This window comes from Schistocerca cancellata, chromosome 5 (genome assembly GCF_023864275.1).
Source record: "Schistocerca cancellata isolate TAMUIC-IGC-003103 chromosome 5, iqSchCanc2.1, whole genome shotgun sequence".
NCBI classification, from domain to species: domain Eukaryota; kingdom Metazoa; phylum Arthropoda; class Insecta; order Orthoptera; family Acrididae; genus Schistocerca; species Schistocerca cancellata.
Genome location: NC_064630.1, coordinates 384,159,461 through 384,173,818, shown reverse-complemented (window position 1 = coordinate 384,173,818; position 14,358 = coordinate 384,159,461). Strand labels below are relative to the sequence as shown.

Sequence of the window (14,358 nt, the reverse complement as noted above, 5' to 3'; positions counted from 1 at the left end):
GGATTGACTAGCACCTGCATTTATGTTCAAGCAAGTATTTCTAGTGGTGTTTCCATATTTTTGTCGAATCCCTTTACTTTGAAGTTTCGACGCTGGAACCAATCATCCCCTGCTTTCGCTTTGCCATGGGAGGCTGCTTGTCAACAACAGCCTGATCAGGAGACTTATCAAGAACGTATTGTTAACGGTTTACGCACGTAATGCTCAAACCATTTCTTTCGATTGACATATTTCGGCAATCCCTTGCCAAGAGAGCGATGTCGGTCATTTCCTGTGAATAACATTTGAAGATCTTGCTTCTGTGATGACTGGGTGTTGTGTGATGTCCTTAGGTTAGTTAGGTTTAAGTAGTTCTAAGTTCTAGGGGACTGATGACCATAGATGTTAAGTCCCATAGTGCTCAGAGCCATTTGAACCATTTTTGAACCTTGCTTCTGCCATTGGCTGGTGCGTGCAACGAACTATCTCAAACGTCAAAACCCGTCTGCAACTGCATGAAGTATTGTAGTGCTGGGTGTGAATGCTGCCGCTACAGGTCTCGTGGGATTGGCTAAATGTTTGCCGTGCCTTTCTCGAGGGTCTCAACCCACTACTTTCTTCAGCCCCAAATTTCCCTGAATCAGACCATGAGATCTGCGGTTCATTAAGAAACACACTGATGAGCCCAAACATTGTGGCCACTGCCCCCATCGCTAGACCGATTGACGTCTGCTGCCGTTGCGGGTACGTGACGCGGTAAGGAAAGTACACAGAGTGAAGAAAAAATGCCGTTCTTGGTCGTCGCCCTGCGATTCTTCATCCAGATTCAAAACAAAAGTTTACCAAGGAAACTCAGATCGGGTGCATTTTGAAAATACATGTATGAAAACGACGAGCTGGCAACACTGTCAGATCGCGCAGCACTTAAGGAATGTACTGCAGAATCAGCCGTCGGAACTCAATGAGTAGACTGTTGGGACATCAAACCAACATCCACCATGGAGCTGTGGCTCGAATACTCTTCAGGATCATTTTTTATTTTTTAAACTCCTGTCCCCTAGTTCTAGGAGGACATTTTATACACAACAATACCTTATCTCATGACAGTGGGGTCCATTGAACTGCATGTATGTGTCGACTAACCGCGAAGTGCACAACCATAATTGGTCCTGTCAAATTCGTGTAGGACGACTTCCCGATAGAGTACACAGGCTATGAATATGTCGATGTGGTTTTGGTGCTGGGTGCATCCGATAACCACGCTGCTTCTGCTGTTGCTCTTGTGTATGCTGCACAGCACCCTCAAAGGCGCCCATCGCGATTAAAATATGTTTCGTCGCCTGGAGCAATGTCTTCGGGAAATCGGTAATCTTCCTCCACAAGTGATGGACAGAGGTCATTCAAGGACAAAACATATTCCACAAACAAAGGACGTGATTCTTGAAAACGTTCACAGATCACCTCGGCGACGTACCCGTAATTTTGCAAGGCAGCTCCAGGTACCTCTAAGACTGATTGTTGAAGTGTTGCACAATGAAGAACTGCATTCATAGCATTACGTGTTAATGCAACACTAGTGCCCAAAACACCGCATTCGACAAGTACAGTTTTGTGAATGGAATTTGTACTAAGTTGAAGATAACGAACATTTTTTGATTGTCGTGATATGGACTGACGAATCTAGCTTCACTCGTGAAGGTATTTTCAGCCTCCACAACAGCCATTATTGATTGGAACACAACTCACATGTGGCTTTCGCACACTTTGGCGTAAGACTTTGGGCTGGAAACGTAGCGAGAGTGCTTTTGGGCGCTTACCCATTGCCAGACAAGTTGAGTGCGCCCACACATAGCACGTTTCTTTGCAACACTTTGCCTGACGCATTAGAAAACGTTTCACTTGGTGTTCGGCGGCAGCTATGGTTTCAGCATGAGGGTGCACCGCCACACTTTACAGAAAATGTGGGTAACTATTTAACTGAAGCGTTTCCAGGGAAATGGACTGATCGTGGAGGTCCATTGTTCTGGCTTCCACGTTCCCGGAACTTAATGGACTAGATTTTTATTTGTGAGGACATTTAAGGAAACAAGTTTATAGTAAAGTACCCATGGATGTACACGACCTAATACCTCGCGTACATACCGCTTCGGCAATGGTGGCTGTATGTGTGTTGCGTAGGGTCCATCATGGTATGATTCAACGAATGACGAAGTGTCCGCAAATGCAAGGTGGTCATTTGGAGCATCTCCAAAGTGAACGTTGGTTATGTGTACATACAGGGTGGTCCATTGATAGTGACTGGGCCAAATATCTCACGAAATAAGCATCAAACGAAAAAACTACAAAGAACGAAACTCGTCTTGTTTGAAGGGGGGAAACTAGATGGTGCTATGGTTGGCCCGCTAGATGGCGCTGCCATAGGTCAAACGGATATCACCTGCGTTTTTTTTAAAATAGGAAGCCCCATTTTTATTACATATTCGTGTAGTACGTAAAGAAAAATGATTTAGTTGGACCACTTTTTTCGCTTTGTGATAGATGGCGCTGTAATAGTCACAAACGTAGAAGTACGCGGTATCACGTAACATTCCGTCAGAGCGGACGGTATTTGCTTCGTGATACATTACTCATGTTAAAATGGACCGTTTACCATTTGCAGAAAAGGTCGATATCGTGTTGATGTATGGCTATTGTGATCAAAAAGCCCAACGGGCGTGTGCTATGTATGCTGCTCGGTATCCTGGACATCATCCAAGTGTCGGGGCCGTTCGCCGGATAGTTACGTTATTTAAGGAAACAGGAAGTGTTCAGCCACATGTGAAACGTCAGTCACGACCTACAACAAATGATGATGCCCAAGTAGGTGTTTTAGCTGCTGTCGCGGCTAATCCGCACATCAGTAGAAGATAAATTGCGCGAGAATCGGGAATCTCAATAACGTCGGTGTTGAGAACGCTACATCAACATCGATTGTACTCGTACCATATTTCTATGCACCAGGAATTGCATGGCGATGACTTTGAACGTCGTGTACAGTTCTGCCACTGGGCACAAGGGAAATTACGGGACGATGACAGATTTTTCGCATGCGTTCTATTTAGCGACGAAGCGTCATTCACCAACAGCGGTAACGTAGACCAGCATAATATGCACTATTGGGCAACGGAAAATCTACGATGGTTGTGACAAGTGGAAGACCAGCGACCTTGGCGCGTTAATGTATGGTGCGTCACTATGGGAGGAAGGATAATTGGCCCCCATTTTATCAATGGCAATCTAAATGGTGTAATGTATGCTGATTTCCTACGTAATGTTTTACCGATGTTACTACAAGATGTTTCACTACATGACAGAAAGGCGATGTACTTCCAACATGATGGATGTCGGGCACATAGGTTGCGTGCGGTTGAAGCGGTATTGAATATCGTATTTCATGGCAGATGGATTGGTCGTCGAAGCACCATACCATGGCCCGCACGTTCACCGGATCTGACGTCCCCAGATTTCTTTCTGTGGGGAAAGTTGAAGGATATTTGCCATCGTGATCCACCGACAACGTCTGACAACATGCGTCAGCGCATTGTCAATGCATGTGCGAACATGCGCACTACTCGCTGTTGAGAGGAATGTCGTTACACGTATTGCCAAATGCATTGAGGTTGACGAACATCATTTTGAGCATTTATTGCACTAATGTGGTATTTACAGGTAATCACGCTGTAACAGCATGCGTTCTCAGAAATGATAATTTCACAAAGGTACATGTGTCACATTGGAACAACCGAAATAAAATGTTCAAATATACCTACGTTCTGCATTTTAATTTCAAAAATTTACCTGTTACCAACAGTTCGTCTAAGATTGTGAGCCATATGTTTGTGAGTATTACAGCGCCATCTATCACAAAGCGAAAAAAGTGGTCCAACTAAAACATTCATTTTTCTGTACGTACTACACGAATATGTGATAAAAAATAGGGGATCCTATTTAAAAAACGCAGTTGATATCCGTCTGACCTATGGCAGCGCCATCTAGCTGGCCAACCTTAGCGCCATCTGGTTTCCCTTTCAAGCTAGACAAGTTTTGCTCTTTGTAGTTTTTTCGTTTGACGCTTATTTCGTGAGATATTTGGCCCGGTGACGATCAATGGACCACCCTGTATAGTGGCTTTGTGAAGATAAATCTGGACATCAAACGTACAGAATGGAATTATTGTGTGTAGCAAAATGTGCAACCTATTGCAGCCAAAGCATTGTGTTTTTCGTACTTCATTTGATACAGACGATATTACTGTATCCACTGTTATTACCTGTAGGCTTTATTTGTGTCGTGGAAGAAACAAAATGGTCGTTTAGGTCTGTAAGAAGTTCAAGTTATGTCTTAATGTTTAAGAGAAGGTAACAGTAATAGAAGAAAATACACAAGATACCCCATTGTGGAAGAGTATACTGGACACAATTTTATGCTTAAACTAAAAAAAAAAAAAAAATCGGCGCGAAAACGACTCGAACCTCGAACAGCGACGAGTCTAGGTATCCGTTCTCGACGGCATTGCCTCATTTCACTGAACTGTCCGCCCTGGTAGCTGAGTAGTCAGCGCGACAAAATGTCAATCCTAAGGGCCAGAGTTAGATTCCCGGCTGGGTCAGAGATTTTCTCCGCTGAGGGACTGGGTGTTGTGTTGTCCTTATCATCATCATTTCGTCCCCATCGACACGCAAGTCGCCGAAGTGGCGTCAACTCGAAAGACTTGCACCAGGCGAACGGTCTACCCGACGGGAGGAGCTACCCAAGCGGCATTTCCATCTCACTGAACTAACTGGACAACTTTGTCACAGTCTAGAGTTCATGCTACCTGTTTCTGACCACCTTGCAAGCAGTTACAGCGTTGCCAGAGCCTCGTTTTCTAAATCGAATTTCTAAGAAACCTATTGGAAGGACTAGGTTTGCTGGAAACACTTTTTGTCTTGAACTGTAAGGAGGAATCGTATGCTGACAGCCAAGTGCGACATTTTTTCTTCACCCTGTGTGAATGGAGCAGAGACGAATGGGGATCATTGTCGCGATGATACGGGCTGCAAATGTGGAAATCCACTGACATAACCGACTTTCACAAAGGACAGGTCGTTATGGCTCCGCGTCTGTGGACGAAAATCTCGAAAACGCTGAAACTGGTCGCCGTTCCGGTGCTCCTCTCAAGAACATCTATGGAAAATGAGCTACGGGGTGGTCAAACCGCGAATAGGCGCCAGGTGTTGAATGTCCAAGCCTCATCGTAAAACGTGTAGGTAGGAGACTTGCTATTTTGTAGAGTAGGATACATGGCGATTTGTAGCGGGTCTGGTGACAGAGTAAGATGCTGGTGTAGGCACAAATGTTTCGGAGAACACTGTTCAGTGCAAATTGCTGAAGATGGAGCTCCCCAGCAGACGACACCTACGTTTTCCCTCGTTGACTCGACGACATCGCCAATTACGATTGCCGTGCGATCTGGATGAATGGAAACATGTCGCCTACTCGGTTGAATCATGTTTCTTGTTAGACCCTGTCCATGATCACGTCCAGATACGCCGTTATCCAGGTAAACGGTTGCCTGAAACATGCACTGCGCCACGGGCGGAGGGCGGCAGGGTCAGTACTTTCCTACGAGGGACAATTAACGTGTACCTCATGCGTTCCTTCATGCTTGATGTCTTCCTCGATGGTAACGTTATCTTCCAGCAGAATAACTGTCCGTGTTAAAAGACCAAAATCATGTTACAGTGGTTTGAGAGTGAATCTACGTTTGCATCTTGGCCACTAACTTTGCATTGATACAAACGTCACATCTATGACCGTATATGCCGCCAACTCCGCTCCCGCAAACCACCGGCCCGTAATATAGGGGGACTGCATGGCCTTTGCATAGACATCTGGTGCCACATACCTCCGGAAACCTACCAACGGCTTTCCGAAGCCATTCCATCACATATCACTGCCGTATTGCGTTCTAGTGATGGACCAACTCACCATTCAAGAAGTGGTCAAAATGTTTTGGCTCATCAGTGTGTGTTTGGACATGTTGTCAGCTCTTCTAAAGTGTCCAACTAAATTCACAAAGTTTTTCTGAGGCAGTGAAAGTGCTTTTATTTTTCTCAGCCGTCATTTTTGTCTGAGATCGCTTAAATAAACTTTCTCACTGAAACCAGTTTGGAAAACAAGTCACATTGGCGTTAAAAGTTTTTTAAAAATACAGTACTGAAACTTAATTAAGCTAAAAACTACTAGGATTGATTAACAGTTGTCTGTAATCTAAACCTACACATAAGCTGTATCAGCTGATTGATAGCCCCATCGACAATTCGACAGAAGGGAGTCACCTAAAATGAGAGAATGAAGCCCCTTACATCCGTACAACACACACTATACACCCACAACACCAACGGCTGAAATCGAGAAATACTTCGAACACTCAGCCTAAAACATAGATATGATCAACTTTACAATATCGTTGCTGGGTCTTACTTGCGCAACTGTGGCCATGTCCAGACAACGCGAAACATGTATTCTTGTCGTGGCTGTGTCACCCAGTGCAGCGTCGAAAACCTCATGTCAGGAACTACTGATGGAACTGACTCGCATCACTTCTGCGCTAAACTAGGCTAATTAATTATCTCATTATATATAACTCTGTTATATGTAATTTTACTGTGTTATAAGTGCCACAGCTTGTACTTCATTTTCCTTCTCTTAATTTGTGAACTAATGCTCCTGAAAAGAATTTAAACAAACTTGACGCTTTTATTGCCATAATCACTTATTATTAAAACTGACTTACCTGAAGATGCCAGAAAAGGAAGGTGAAAATAAGTCCGATTCCAAACCCCATAAACCACGATACGAAGAGGAACGATCCGCACTTGAGGTTTCCAAACTGCTTGAACACTGTCACCCACTCTGGGATCTCGCGCGTCGTCTGGGCGAACATTTTTGTCTGCAACGAATACAATGTTTACTGAAAACTCTCCTCTATACTCTCCTGATCAAAATTCGTTATAAGAGTTTTTTTCTGAATGAATAATGAAAGGCTGCATATAGTAATAATAATAATAAACTACGTAAAAATTTTATCCCTAAAATATTTCATCTCTTCTTACATGAACTGTCGATTTCGTAATATATTGCAAAGTATTTTCTTTACTTTGTAAACTACGTTTGCAATCCATTCATATTTGTTAAAATAAGCTACAAAAGTCCCATGTTGGAAAAAAAATTACGTACTTACACGTAAACAACTTCATTCAAGAAACATTAAAGCCATTATTTTCTGTTACCACCATAATTTTCACAACTCCATTTAATCTTTCTTCAGTAGTTTTGTACAAGATGCACGCTTTAGGTTCGTAAATAGCAGAAAGAAGAAAGGAAAAGAAGGAAGAATCTAGTTCAACGTTCGTAGACGAAAAGGTCTTTCGTAGTACGGTACAAGTTCGACCTGCAGAAGGGTTGAAAGGGAAGTCGGCCATGCCTTTTTCAAACGAACTATCCCGGCGTTTGCCTTACGAGATTTAGGGAAATCACGGGAAACCTAAATCTGGACGGCTGGGGATTTGAACTGGTGTCCTCCCAAATGCGAGCCGAACGTCCTAACCACTACGCCACCGCGCTCGGTGGACTGTTCAAAGATGTAATATGCACATTAGGGCTATTAGTAGTTTCAGTATGTTTTGCACGTTTGCCTGGACCTCTGAGTCTGTAGTGTAGGTTGGAAGGCAGAGTTTTGGCTGGCGCTGGATGTTGTTGTTGTTGTTGTCTTCAGTCCTGAGACTGGTTTGATGCAGCTCTCCATGCTACTCTATCCTGTGCAAGCTTCTTCATCTCCCAGTACATACTGCAACCAACATCCTTCTGAACCTGCTTGGTGTGTTCATCTCTTGGTCTCCCTCTACGATTTTTACCCTCTACGCTGCCCTCCAATACTAAATTTGTGATCCCTTGATGCTTCAGAACATGTCCTAACAACCGGTCCCTTCTTCTTGTCAAGTTGTGCCATAAACTCCTCTTCTCCCCAATCCTATTCAGTACCTCCTCGTTAGTTATGTGATCTACCCATCTAATTTTAAGCATTCTTCTGTAGCACCACATTTCGAAAGCTTCTATTCTGTTCTTCTCCAAACTATTTATCGTCCATGTTTCACTTCCATACATGGCTACACTCCACACAAATACTTTCAGAAACGACTTCCTGACGCTTAAATCTATACTCGATGTTAACAAATTTCTCTTTTTCAGAAACGCTTTCCTTCCGCTTGCCAGACTACATTTTATATCATCTCTACTTCGACCATCATCAGTTATTTTGCTCCCCAAATAGCACAACTCCTTTACTACTTTAAGTGTCTCATTTCCTAATCTAATCCCCTCAGCATCACCCGACTTAATTCGACTACATTCCATTATCCTCGTTTTGCTTTTGTTGATGTTCATCTTATATACTCCTTTCAAGACACTATCCATTCCGTTCAACTGCTCTTCCAAGTCCTTTTCTGTCTCTGACAGAATTAGAATGTCATCGGCGAACTTCAAAGTTTTTATTTCTTCTCCATGGATTTTAATACCTACTCCGAATTTTTCTTTTGTTTCCTTCACTGCTTACTCAATATACAGATTGAATAACATCGGGGAGAGGCTACAAATCTGTCTCACTCCCTTCCCAACCACTGCTTCCCTTTCATGCCCTCAACTCTTATAACTGCCATTTGGTTTCTATACAAATAGTAAATAGCCTTTCGCTCCCTGTATTTTATCCCTGCGCCCTTCAGAATTTGAAAGAGAGTATTCCAGTCAACATTGTCAAAAGCTTTCTCTAAGTCTACAAATGCTAGAAACGTAGGTTTGCCTTTCCTTAATCTAGCTTCTAACATAAGTTGTAGGGTCAGTATTGCCTCACGTGTTCCAATATTTCTACGGAATCCAAACTGATCTTCCCGTAGGTCGGCTTCTACTAGTTTTTCCATTCGTCTGTAAAGAATTCTCGTTAGTATTTTGCAGCCGTGACTTATTAAACTGATAGTTCGGTAATTTTCACATCTGTCAACACCTGCTTTCTTTGGGATTGGAATTATTATATTCTTCTTGAAGTCTGAGGGTATTTCGCCTGTCTCATACATCTTGCTCACCAGATGGTAGAGTTTTGTCAGGACTGGCTCTCCCAAGGCCGTCAGTAGTTCTAATGGAATGTTGTCTACTCCCGGGGCCTTGTTTCGACTTAGGTGTTTCAGTGCTCTGTCAAACTCTTCACGCAGTATCATGTCTCCCATTTCATTTTCATCTACATCCTCTTCCATTTCCATAATATTGTTCTCAAGTACATCGCCCTTGTATAGACCCTCTATATACTCCTTCCACCTTTCTGCTTTCCCTCCTTTGCTTAGAACTGGGTTTCCATCTGAGCTCTTAATATTCATACAAGTGGTTCTCTTTTCTCCAAAGGTCTCTTTAATTTTCCTGTAGGCAGTATCTGTCTTACCCCTAGTGAGATAAGCCTCTACATCCTTACATTTATCCTCTATCCATCCCTGCATAACCATTTTACACTTCCTATCGATCTCATTTTTGAGACGTTTGTATTCCTTTTTGCCTGCTTCATTTACTGCATTTTTGTATTTTCTCCTTTCATCAATTAAATTCAATATTTCTTCTGTTACCCAAGGATTTCTACTAGTCCGCGTCTTTTTACCTATTTGATCCTCTGCTGCCTTCACTACTTCATCCCTCAAAGCTACCCATTCTTCTTCTACTGTATTTCTTTCCCCCATTCCTGCCATTTATTCCCTTACGCTCTCCCTGAAACTCTGTACAACCTCTGGTTCTTTCAGTTTATCCAGGTCCCATCTCCTTAAATTCCCACCTTTTTGCAGTTTCTTCAGTTTTAATCTAGTTCATAACCAATAGATTGTGGTCAGAGTCCACATCTGCCCCTGGAAATGTCTTACAATTTAAAACATGGTTCCTAAATCTCTGTCTTACCATTATATAATCTATCTGAAATCTGTCAGTATCTCCAGGCTTCTTCCATGTATACAACCTTCTTTTATGATTCTTGAACCAAGTGTTAGCTATGATTAAGTTGTGCTCTGCGCAAAATTCTACCAGGCGGCTTCCTCTTTCATTTCTTAGCCCCAATCCATATTCACCTACTACGTTTCCTTCTCTCCCTTTTCCTACTACTGAATTCCAGTCACCCATGACTATTAAATTTTCGGCTCCCATCACTATCTGAATAATTTCTTTTATTTCGTCATACATTTCTTCAATTTCTTCGTCATCTGCAGAGCTAGTTGGCATATAACTTGTACTACTGTAGTAGGCGTGGGCTTCGTGTCTATCTTGGCCACAATAATGCGTTCACTATGCTGTTGCTAGTAGCGCTGGAAGTTGGCGCTGGATATGCCTGTACAAGTCTTAAGTGGTGCTATATGACCTGGGGAAGGCTTTCGGTCCTGGTTAAGGTATTGTTCAGCCATCTCTGTACTCGGAAGGTAGGTAAGGGTGCAGGGGGGGGGGGGGGGGGATATTTCGTGCAGTGACGTGGGTGTGAGTGGTGGTGGTTTTTGGACGCTCAATGGAGTTCTTGCACCACATCAGTAACTTGTTAAATACCTTATCTTTGCAGAATACAGACTGGTAATCTGCGAATCAAATGCAACATTCTGAGCGCCTAAACATACGGAAGAACTATTTCGAAGGACGGTTGACTGTCCGGGTAGGAAAAGAGGTGACAGGGAACTTAAGACCTATGAAGAACCCCACCAAAAAGGGGACAAGTCTACAGTGAGCGAAATGTATGAAGTTATAAAGCAAATTGAGAACAATAACGCCATAGGAACTGATGCAAAGGCAATAGAACGGCTGAAACAAGGTGGAGAAGGGTGCAGAAAAGCATTGTATTTGATGATTCTACAGTTTTTGGAGAAATGAAAAGATTGCCAATGAATAACAACAAGAAGTATCACGCGCAACACATAAGATAGGAAGAAGAACCAAGTGTGAGAATCACAAGGGTATATCACTATTAGGTGGCGCATACAAGATATTTTTGCGCATTCTCTTACTATAGCTATTATCACACGCAGAGGAAAAGCTTGAAGAGCACCAGGCCGGATTTCGGAAAGTCATGTCAACGACGGACCAAAGATTCATTCTCAAATAAATAATTGGAAAGATGCGGGAATTTGATAAGAAGGTATACAAACCTATTTGTAATTATCAAGAAAGCCTATGATAGTATCCACAGAAAAGCAAATGAAAAACAGTAGAAGAATCATGAATACCTTCGGAACTGTCGAGGGTGACCAAAATCTGTATCGAGAAAACTAAATGTGAAGTGAGGGTGCAACGCAGGGAGTCTTAATGTTTTACAGTGGAGACAAGTTTTCTCTTGGGGGACTGCACCACACCAAGCCTATTTAACTTGCTATTGGATAACGCCAAAAAAGCGTCATCGATTGGAAGATGTATGAACTAATAGCGTTTGCTGACGATATCGTTGTTATAACAGAGAAAGAAGATAAACTAATAAGAACAATTAAAGTGCTAATAGAGGAGGAGTCTGAGATCAGTCAATACAGAACAGAATGTTTGATTGTAACAAGAAATAATGAAGGGGAAACGAACGTATCACTGGCAATAGAAGATATGGATATTAAGAAGTGTAGGTCCTTCAGATATCTACGAAGTACTGTCAGTGTAAACAACAGCAGGGAGAAGAGGAGGTAAGGAACCGGATAAAATCTGCAGAGAGGTGTCTGTTCTCAATAAGAAAACTATTCGGCAGCAAACTATTAACAAGGACAATAAGATTCTGCATGTACAAGACACATGTGCGACCGATGTTAATGTATGGAACCGAAACAGGGACACTGAGCAAGAAGACGAAGAGAGAAATTATGACCTTCGAAAACAAGATGTTAAGAAAAGTCTTTGGATCCGTGTCAGAAAATGGAATTTTTAGAAAAAGGAAAACCTATAATCACGTGTGACAGCTGTAACAGAGATGAGAAGAATTGAATATCTGAGACACGTGGTGAGAAGAGAAGAAAGGATGGCGAAGCCACAAGGTGCGAGACCCCCTGGTAGACCAAAACTGAGGTGAATGGATGGACTCAAGAAAGACCAGAAGACTCTGGAAGCCAAGAGTGCATCGATGGCGGCAAGGACCAATGGAAGAGGCTAAGGAGTGAGACGATGAACAGACTTCGACTAGTACGTACAACTAATTAGCATATCTCTGATGAACATCAACAAAATCAAAACGAGGATAGTGGAGTGCATCCGAATTAAATCAGGTCTTGCTGAGGGAATTAGATTAGGAAATGAGACATTTCAAGTAGTAGATAGTTTTGCTATTTGGGAAGCAAAATAATTGATGATGGTTGAAGTAATGAGGATATAAAATACAGAATGTAAATGGCAAGAAAGCGTTTCTGAAGAAGAGAAATTTGTTAACGTTGAGTATAGATTTAAGCATCAGGAAGTCCTTTCTGAAAGTGTTCGTATGGAGTGTAGCCATATATGGAAGTGAAACATGGACGATAAATAGTTTAGACAAGAATAGAATAGATGTTTCTGAAATGTGGTGCTACAGAAGAATGCTGAAGATTAGATGGGTAGATCGCGTAACTAATGAAGAGGTGCTGAATAGAATTGGGAAGAAGAGAAATTTGTGGTACAATCTGACCAAAAGGAGGGATCGGTTGGTAGGACACATTCTGAGATATCAAGTGGTCACCAATTTAGCACCGGAGGGAAGCGTGCAGGGTAAAAATCGTAGAGGGAGACCAAGAGATGAATACAGAAAGCAGATTCAGAGGGATGTAAGTTGTAGTAGTTACTCGGAGATGAAGAGGCTTGAACAGGATAGAGTAGCATGGAGAGCTGCATCAAACCAATCTTCGGACTGAAGACCACAACAACACCTATACATACGAGTATAGACTGAAGCTCCCTGCTCGCGTCGTTTTCGTGCTAATCCCAGGAACTACCTTAGGGGTTTTGATCCGTTTTGACTGATAGACAGATTGATTCACAAGGGAGGTCGTATATATAATTTTTGTAACTATTTCCTGGAAACTGACTGAACTATGATGAACTGAAATACGCACATAATGTGTAGACGATGGAATTGCTATCTAGCGGGTCAGCCGCCGCTGCACGAGAGAACACCGAAGCTTGAGCAGAGTCCGAGTGTGTCTACTGGTAAAGCAGTGACCAGTGCCGCTACTCCTCAGTCAAGTAGCTCCTCAATTGGCCTCACAAGGCTGAGTGCACCACGCTTGGCAACAGCACTCGGCAGACCTGGATGGTGACCCATCCAAGTGGTAGCCAAGCCCGACAGCGCTTAACTTCGGTGACCTGACGGGAACCGGTGTTACCACTGCAGCAAGGCCTTTCGCGTCCCTGAAAACCGAAGGATCGCGCAATCGAAGCACGGGTTTTTCACTGTCTTTTAACCTAGGGTTCACGTCTCAATGATGTCGACATTCGCTAGAAGCAGAACATTTTTCGTATTACGTGTTAAATTGTAGGTGCCATTATCAAGGGTCTAATCGAAGTTGGGCTTGGTAGCCTAGTGGAGCTGACGCGGCATCTTCAATAAAACAAAACTGATTGAAGATTTCAACGATGTCTGTGAGACATTTGCGTAGACCTAAACGATGAAAATGACGAAGAAACAGATAGAACGAAGGAAAAGAAGAAAGAAGTGGTGCAGGACGTGCTTGGTAACGGAAGCATTGAGGCTTTACCAAGAATTTTTTGTCATTCTTTTTTGACCTAGCAATCACCTCCGATTGATGTGGAGATAACGCCAGAAACGGTAAGTGTTTCGGATTCCACGTTAAATTGTAGGTCGCCATTATCCGCTTGGGGAACTGGGTAGGGAGACGCATTTCACCGAAGTGACATCCAATGCAGACACATACATGTAATAAATTAGGTTCCACCTTGGCGTTGTTTTTTTCTGTGTGTATGTGACGGCTGCTCTCAGGAACTAGTGTGGGAATTTTGAAACCCGCGGCGCTCTGGCACGTCCGTCCCGTCGACAAACGAACGGCCACGGAGCCTTTGAAGAACGGTTCGCATTGTTAAAGAGGGTTGCGATTGGGTATTCTGCTCTTGCCTTTAGGCGCTGCAGTACGTCAGCAAGTGGAGCGTGCTGCTTAAATCGTTTAATTCACATGAAAGTGATCATGTTCAGTGACGTAACGTTGTTCTCTGATTTTTTTAATTATAGATCTTCGCACTGCCCCTTTAAATAAAGTTACCGCTACGCCGGAAAAGTCCGGCCGTCGATGCTTAGTGCTACCCGTGCGAAGCCGGGGCAAGTCGCTAGTATATATA

At 43.0% G+C, this 14,358-nt stretch overlaps 1 protein-coding gene across 1 annotated transcript in view; it reads right to left on the bottom strand.

Annotated features, from left to right (window-relative positions):
• Positions 1 to 14,358, bottom strand: part of LOC126188556 (major facilitator superfamily domain-containing protein 6) — a 375,350-nt gene that overhangs the window by 86,736 nt on the left and 274,256 nt on the right. Inside the window, exon 6 of the mRNA XM_049930156.1 lies at positions 6,797 to 6,952. Within this exon, the coding sequence (XP_049786113.1) occupies positions 6,797 to 6,952 (156 nt within the window). The remainder of the gene's footprint in view (positions 1 to 6,796; positions 6,953 to 14,358) is intronic.